Raw genomic sequence first — 9,195 nt, 5'->3', positions numbered from 1 at the left:
TGCCACCACCCTCGCCCATGCGCAGAGCTGTGGGTGCGCAGAGGACCTTTGTTGCAGCAAGTACGGCTACCGCGCCACCGAAGACCTCTCCTACGACGACGGCTGTCAGTCAGAGTCTTGTTATAGACTGACTTCATCTGGCAGAGTCTCTGTGGAGGATGTTGTGACAAAGGAGTTCTTCGATAGCATTATTGACCAAGCAGCCTCCAGTTGCGAAGGGAAAGAATTTTACACCCGAGAGGCATTTCTCTATGCGGTTTATGATTACTCTAGCTTTGGTCAGGAAGGTACTGAGGATGACTCTAAGCGAGAGATCGCTGCTTTCTTTGCCCACGTCACTCACGAGACCAATTGTAAGCATTATTTTCGTTTGGGACAATTTTTTTACTTGTTTGATCATTATTTTTCTACATAAGCATTCACAAAAGCTGCTTTCTTCTTACAATTATCTTTATAAAAAGCTACAGCCGATCTAAACGGACTTTTTGACTTCGTTTGGGACAGCTTTTTTATTGCATTGCTTTTCAAGTTGTAACCAAAGTATTTATGCGGCCATTGCTTTTTTAAAGCTTTCAATAAATTTTTGTGCTGGGAAACTATTTTCTACAACTGCATTCAAAAAAGTTGTTTTTTCAACTTTATGACCACTTTTATAAGAAATTGGAGTCATCCTCATCTGACCCCTTATAAAAAAATTTATATTCATAAATTTGTTAGGATTTTTTTTTTTTTGAAAAAGAATATAAATTTTAATATAAATATTTGAAATATATAAATCCCTGAATTGGAAGATAATATAACTGAATTTGAATGACTTTGTTTTTTCGAAAGATTATTTTATAAATACAAGTATCATGACTTACAAAATTACTAATGTAATGTAACTTGCATGTGTGTAATCAATTTGTATAGATTTTTGCTACATAGAAGAGCAGGAAAAATCATTGTCTTACTGTGACACGAGCTACCTGCAATATCCATGCGTGTCGGGTAAGAAGTACTATGGTCGCGGTCCACTTCAAATCTCTTGGAACTACAACTACGGCCGTGCTGGTGATGATATTGGTTTTGACGGTCTCAACTTTCCTGAGATCGTCTCCCTTGAAGACATCATTTCCTTCAAGACGGCTCTCTGGTTTTGGATGAATAATGTCCATAGTGTTGTCAACCAGGGCTTTGGTGCAACAATACGTGCCATAAATAGCATTGAGTGTGATGGTGGCAACACTCCGGCGATGAATGATCGTGTTGAAATCTACAACGACTATTGCAACCAATTCGGTGTCTCTCTAGGAGATAATCTTACTTGCTAATTGTATATGTATTATGTTGTAAGTTTTCTTATCTTGAATAATGGAATAAGCAGGGAAGCATGTATCATGATGTTCACCGATATGATAAATAAATAAACTTATATATGCACTCGCATGTCAATAAGGGAAAACAAATTTGCATTTAAGGAAATTCTTTTTTTATATATAAATTTATTTTAGTTTCAGTTTCTTTTTCAAAAATTTTATTCTCCTACCTTATTATATTTCCACTAAAACTTGTCTCCTAAAATGGAATTTAGTGTTCCTTTCACTGTCTTAAGACAAATCTTCTCCAAACTAGGTTTAGTTTATGGGTGATAACAATATTCAAAACTTAAAACTATGTCTACTTGGCTCCAAATTATTTCTAGTCTATTTCAAGCTTATAAAATAAGCCATGAAGCCTAATTAAAGCCTAGTGAAAAAAGCCCTATTCTATAAGGATAAAATGTAAATCGAAATTTAATTTCACATGCTAGCATAACAAGAAAAAGTATAAATATCGTCAATAGATAAATCAAATATCGTTTAAGGACTTACTAATCATGCACTTATTGCTTCCAAGAACTTTATAATTTCTATAAATTTAGAAAATATGATCGCATTTGGTACTTAAACTCACATATATATAAATTTATTAATACATTGCTAATATATAAAGCTTTTGCTGCGGTTTTTTTTAGCCATTGTCAAAATTTAGTCACTGCAGCAAACCCACATAGAACTCTCTAACAAGATGAATACTAAAGAATAAGGCTCTTTTGGCTTCAATCGTAAGATGCTTAAGCTAAAATTTATTGAATAAGATTAAGGCCAAAGGAGCCACAAGACATTTTGACATATCTTCAAATATCATGATTGATTTAGCCCCTCAATAAGAGGAAATGGGAACTCATGTTGGGAAGGGACAAGAAAGTATATAACATCTAAGACATCTTTGAATGATCAAGAAGGTAAAGGCTCATTAGCCAAAACTCTTCCAAAATAACTTTAAGGAAGTGATTACAATTTATATGATTTTTTACGTGGGTTAACTTGAGATGTTGAAGCCATTTTTGGAACTAATGCAAAGTAACCACATGCTTAATAGAGTAAATAAGTGGAGGCTAGAATTGCCCAATGAGAGGAAATGGGAACTCAAGTTGAGAAGGAATAACAAAATACATATTTGCCAAGACATCTTTGAATGATCTAAAAGGTAAAGAATTTGCTAGCCAAAATTGTTCTTAAATAACCTTGAGAATAAGTTTCCACTTTATATTGTTTACCATGAGGGTTAGGCTGAGAATTTTAAGCAATTAGAGGAAGTGATGCAAAACAACCACTTGATCAATGTAGCCAATGAGTGGGGGTTGTGTTATGCACCCCCTCTCCCTTAAGATAAACTAGTAGGAAGCAAAGGAAGCTAAAGGAAGGTACCAACAACCACCACTATGATAAGAAAATTGAAAAATTAGAGCAGAAGTTGAGAAAGAGGATAGAGAACGGAATGAGTGCTCTTGTTATACTTTAATTAGGGAATCTCTATTTAGCCTAGAATTAGAGATTGATAATTTTTTAACATAAAAACCTACACACCTATTGAAATTGAAACCATATGTTATGGGCAATCTAAGAATCATCCTTTAGAAGTTTGATGTCAATTCGAATTAAAATGAGTTTTATAAAATTTCTTTAAAATAATTATAGTTTATTGTTTGAAAAATAAAAAAGGAGTTCTAATTCCTCAATCTAGTTATTCTTACTGTCTATGCTAGTAAGATGTGTGAGATTTGGTTTTAGATTTATATAATTTTTTTAACTTATAAATAAATTATCTAAAATTAGGGCCAATTAGGGTCTATTTGACTGATATATTCTGATTTGGTTGAATCAGGCATTAAAATCATATGATGAATTTCAGAGAGGTCTAAAAAACCATCATAAATCTTTCATATGAATTTGAGAGCAACTGAGTTTTCTTAGGTCATTTAGTTACATCATTAAAAATATTCTTCATTAATTAAATTTTATATTTATGGAATGAATTATTTTTGAAATTAAATATAATAGTATCCATTATATTCACCAATTTCAAATAAAATTGATTAAGTATTCATAGAGATATGAATTTCCTAAGTTTTGTTAGATTATTTGATTAATTTATTACATTTTTCTAATTCCTAGGTTAAGAAGGTAGTCTTTTATACTGCTCAAGTTCTAATTGCCTTAATTAGAATGGCAGGATGATTGTGTAATCCATGTGGGTCAAATTATTAAAAACAACCTAATCATCATATTCCTCTAATAACCCTAAAGGAAGAATCTAAATGCATCAGTACACCTCTCATTGGCTATATAATCAAATTCATGCATTAAAATTTAATCCCATAGCATTATGTAGAGAGAGTAAGCATTTTATTAGGTTAGTTAGATCATAGTCATGATTTCACCACATATAATAATGACTGCTAATGTTTTAAACTTTGGTTTCGAACATACTTGAATAAGAAGGAATATTGAAAGCTATGATGCTAAAGAGCTTCAATGAAGTAAGACAAAGTGAATTTAGGGTTTCCTTAAATAACCTCCTTGTTAATCGTTTTATATATTAACAATCATATTGAGTTCATCAAAGCTTAGTCTTCATGCACATAAAGAGGGAGTTAAGGGAGGGAGGGTAGGGAATGCTCTATAGGCCAAGCTTAATGAATTAAGTTGAAACTATGGCCATCACTAGCCATTACTAGCTAGCTAAGTTGTTAGGAATTGCTAAATAGGGTTGGGACATTTATCCATGATCACTTTCAATGCCTAGAATAGATGCATTGGTAATTTGGAATTATAATGCTTTGAGCTCATCAAATTTTATGGGAATATTTGCTTAACTAGTTTCAACAAGCATACTAACTAGGAAAGGGTTCAAGGAGCTTAAAGAGTTGAATGAGTTCCTTAACAGGGCTTAGGAAGGTGAGAATTATATATAGTGGTTAACTAGGGATTTTTTCATTGGATGCACTCTTAGGATATCCCAAGTGCATTGGGTATTCTGGGGTACCTCACTTATTATCTTAGTAAGGATGTAATAAAGTTTAAATAAGTTTAAAGTTATTTTAATGGGGTTTAGTTCCAATAAACTAAGGTTAGTTCATTTGGTTTATATGGTCAAACCAAGTTTGACCATTATCTACTTGTTTTAAATTTGAATTAAATATGGCCACAAGTGACCATAAAATGAGGTAGCCTAACTCAGAGATAATGCCAAAGAATTAGGGTTTAATTTGGATTAAAGATTTTGTTTAAGAGAATAATTAAGCCAAACTTAGGGTTAGATAAGTTGACCCTAACTCGTCAACACATTGGGTGGGTCCAATAGAAGATCTAGGACACCTAATATGTGTTTCATGGTCATGGGATACCTACGGTATGCCACAAATAGGCACCATAGGGCTTGAATAGAGGAGATAATTTTTTAAGGTTTTAGGTTTTTAAGAATTGTCTCAGAGAAATGAAAAAAATAAAATGAAATTAATCATGAAAGTCCAAACTCTAACCAAGCTTACAGCATTGGATCCTTGCCCCAACCTTAAATATATTAAATCCACATAATAAGCTAAAAAACCTAGTTTAAAACTAAAACTACAACTATACTTAAATCACAAATGTAAAAAACATGCATCGAGTCGTTCCAATCATAACAGTAGCATTCAATTTGATAAAAAATCTATGCAAAATGGTGATTCTAGAAATCATAAGTCATAGAAAATATTGCTAGTATGAATGCTAGAATAGTAAGGCAATAAATCAGGAAAATCATTTGTGCAACATTATCAAATTTGTAAGAAGATCATATCAGCGAATAGGTTCATCATTCATCAAAGAAAAATATCTATACAACTATCAGATATTCATAATAATGCAAAAGGTGATATCAATTATGCAGTCATATCGTATAAAATCTACACATGAAGATTCATCAGTAATATCTTATCTTTGTCTTTATTACATTTATATCTTAATCTTAAAATCAATAAAATATTAATAAAAGTGCATGTATTCATGTATAAGCTAAGAAATCATGTTGAACACGTATGCTAAGTAATCATGTTGAACTCATTGGTAAAACTTTGAATATATGCCAAGTTACCTCTCTCGATTCCGCCATAAACATCATAATGAGATCTTAAACTTGTGAAAGTGAGGACGTTGACCTCATTCTTGTATGAGGTCACTCTTAACTCCTTCCTGAGTCCTAAATCCTAGGATCTCCCTAGCTCCTAGCCCTAAGGCTCAATTCGAATCTTAATTCAATCCAACCCCAGAATCCTTAGGCTAAAGACTTAAGTCATAAAGCCCTTCCTAGGTGATTTTTTCACCACCTTGAAACCCAGTCAATTGACATCTGATTTAGGGCATGTCAATTGCATATTAATGTGACATGTCTCCAATGTCAACCCTCTAAATTTGAGCTCATTTGGGGGACTCTAACCCCATAAACTTAATCCAAATCCAAAGGCTGTAAAACCTTCAAATATTTACAGCCCATGCCACTGGACATTCCACTTAATGGAATTTGACCTTTGAGCCTTCCTCAAACCCTTTGATCACCTCTAATGCCTTGATATTGATTTGTCAAACAATAGTCTGCATTTTTTTTAGACTCAATTTGACCCATAATTGACTCGAGGCCAAAATGACCAAAATGCCAAGGGAATTTTTGGACCTTTGGCCTAAACTTGATTTGTTATGACCACCAACTTTGGAGATTTCTCTCTAATGCTTTCAAATGACTTTTGAAACCCTTTTTGACCCAATCCCAGCCTTGGGTCAACTTGGTTGACCAAGTCAAACTAGTTTGACCAAATGGCCTATACACCCCTCTCATCCAAACTCAAGGATCTAAACCACTCCAAATCTAATTGAACCCAAGGGATGACTCCTTTGGGCATCCAAGAGACCCCTCTTGGAGACCCAAGACTTGGGTTCACTTAGGTTAGCCATTTGGCTTGACCCAAGTGACCAAAGAGAGGTCTCTCTTGAGCCATCTCTCAACCTTAATCAAATTGAATCCAAATCAAGGTGCTATTGGGTTCCCCTTGACCTAATGCATCTCCCTTGACCAGCCCAGCCCTTGGGCTCACTTGGGTCAAGAATTAGGCTAACCCAAAGTGCCCAAAACCACTTGGGATTGAGTCAATTCTTGACCTAAGTCAAATTGAACTTGACCAACACTTCCATTGGGTTCCCCTTGACCCAATGCACCACCCTTGACTAGCCCAGCCTTTGGGCTCACTTGGGTCAAGAGTTAGGCTAATCCAAAGTGCCCAAAACCACTTGGGATTGAGTCAATTCTTGACCTAAGTCAAATTGAACCTGATCAACACCCCTAATGGTGGCCCTAGGTCCAACACACCTCCTCCAGCCAGCCCATGCCTTGAGCTAACTTGGGTCAGGTTTTAGGCTAACTCAAAGTAGCCAGAACCGTATAGACCCGAGCCATTTCTGAACCCCGACAAAATTGATCCCAATTTCCACTTGCATTGGGTGCACCAGACCAAGACCCATCTCCCACATCAAGCCCAGGGTCTGGCCTGACCTGGGTTGAGCTCAATTCGACCCAAACCGAGCAGGTTTGGGTCCAACCGAGCCACCAGAATGAATTGGACCTACTCAGGTCCAATTGAGCTCACTCTCGACTCCAGCATCTCCCCATCGACCTTCCCTGGTCAACCCGACCTAAACCCCGGCCGGCGGCGGTCGGAACCAATGGAGAACAGGCTCCGGTGGTCCCCCCAGGTCGATCCTGACCTAAAGCCTTCCAAAGGTTGTGGCTCGCTAGCTTGACACTCACGAACCCTCTAAGATGGTGCCCCCTTCCACCTGGCATCAATCTGAGGCCCCTCCAACTCGATCCCAGCCGTCCGAGCTCGCGGGAGACGGCTGAATAGGGTGGAGCTCCCCAGACCTCTCCATTCGATCCCAGACGATTTCGAATTGCTCCCAGAGCTCTTTCAACCTCCCAGCGTCTTCCTCCAGCTTCCCAGACCGTCCCGTCCACCCGTTCGAGCGAACTCCGGTGAAAGCTCATAGCCTCCCGCTCGAAGTCGTACCTCCGGCCGTCCTCCAATCACGACATCTGAAGGAAGTCTGCTCGCCATCATCTCCTGAAGCTTCCTGATAGAGTAGCTCATCCATTGAGATTGTCTCTTCGGTAATCCCTCCATCCCGAGCTCCCTAGCTATGTAGTTCGGTCAAGTGTGAAGGAAACCTTCACCCCAACGGATTTCCACCGTTGGATTGAAGGTTTCCACTATCCTGATCCTTCCTGTGAAATTTCATCGAAGTTCGTCGGCGTGATCGCCCGGATCACGCCAGAGAAGCTTCACGATCTCGAGTTCGAGCGGGAGGTTGTAGACGTAATCTTGGCCATTGATTCAGATCAACGGTTCGAATTAGATCCCGCGGTTCCGGAGCGCCGTTAATCGTGGCCGTCCGATCCTCCATCCGATGGCTACGGTTAACCCGACCGTTACGCAGTCAGTGCCAATGATTGCCCTGCCAATTGTGACACGCCGCGTGTAAAGCGCGGCTGACTGTGTAATGGCCGGATTAAAAATTCCAGAAAATTCATAAGAACTTCAAAAATTGATATCTCCCTGCACACTTAACCAAATTAGGTGTTCTTAGGCTCATTAGAAAGGTCTCAGTGAGACCTACAAAAGCCTTATGGTCTCAGCTCCTAGTTGCATCTGTGTTGAGCTTAATTTCAATAATAGTGTTTTTTGAATTATTGCATTTGTATCTTATAATTAATTCTCCAGGACTTGAGACTTTGGGAGATTGAATTTGGGCATGTCTCTGACATGTCAAAATTTTAACCCACCTGTTTGAAATGTTTAAGGGCTTCAATTTTCAATTTTGGATTCAAGGGTCATGGTTTGACCCTTAAATACAAATTGAAATTGTGACATATCCAATGGAATTTAGGGTCTGATTTTTTGTGTGATGATGATGTGTAGTATAGGGAGTTTAGGGCCATTGATTTTGCCCCAATCCAAGCTTAGGATAGCTCCCTAGGAATTTTTGAAGGTGACTCAGAGTTCACCTTAGGTGGCTTGGTTAGTCACCTTAGGATATTCCACTTGAGCCCAAATTTGGTGAGCTTAGGCCTTGGGATCAGGTGATACTATGGCCTAAATTTCATCAGGTTTGGAGTTCATTTGGTTCACCAAATAGGAGCCATAGTATTCCCCCTTAGAATTGGCCTTTAGCCCTAATAAAATTCTAATAAATTAATTTTAATTCCCAAAATTCCCTAAAATACTTCTAACTGACCTCAATTGACCCCTTAATCAGTGAAAATTGAAATCACTTTAGTTTGTCTTTTAAATCTATCTTAATTTAATTTTAAGTTAAAACTAATGTTTAATCAATATTAATTAATTAATAATTATTAAAAATCCCAAAAAATCTTTAAACACTTGCTGATCTCTCCTTAGATCACTCCTGATCTTTGGAGTTGATTTCAAGAAGTTTGAGACTCATTTGGGATCAAATCACTAAAATGGCCCTTAAGTGAAGCAATTTAATAATTCCAATAAATACCCAAACTTTCAAAATTCATAACTAATTGTAAAAAATTCCAAATCAATCAAACTCAGTGGCTAATGACTCTAATTAAAATTTAGTATTTTTTTCAAAAATTTCAAACCCCCAAAATCTGGTCAAAGTCAAAAAATCAACATTTTGGTCAACCTTAGGTCAAAATCTCCCTAAAAATATTAAACCTCCATAATTTGGTTAAAACCTAGGACCCAACACCTTAGGTAACTTTAGGTCAAATCGGACCAGAACTTCTAAAAATTATAACTTTTGATAGAAAACTCCAAATTTAATGTGCCAC

At 36.9% G+C, this 9,195-nt stretch overlaps 1 protein-coding gene across 1 annotated transcript; it reads left to right on the top strand.

Moving 5' to 3' along the window:
• Window positions 1-4: 4 nt before the first annotated feature.
• Window positions 5-1,375, top strand: LOC110098355 (endochitinase EP3-like; the record flags this gene model as incomplete). The annotated part of the gene is made up of 2 exons (XM_020825174.2): window positions 5-353; window positions 913-1,375. Coding segments are annotated over 2 exons (750 nt in total), but the record flags the coding sequence as incomplete, so codon positions are not given.
• Window positions 1,376-9,195: the final 7,820 nt, after the last annotated feature.

This window comes from Dendrobium catenatum, unplaced genomic scaffold, assembly GCF_001605985.2.
Source record: "Dendrobium catenatum unplaced genomic scaffold, ASM160598v2 fragScaff_scaffold_483, whole genome shotgun sequence".
NCBI classification, from domain to species: Eukaryota; Viridiplantae; Streptophyta; class Magnoliopsida; order Asparagales; family Orchidaceae; genus Dendrobium; species Dendrobium catenatum.
The sequence above is the reverse complement of the archived record's forward strand: the minus strand, read 5'-3'. Positions and strand labels throughout refer to the sequence as shown.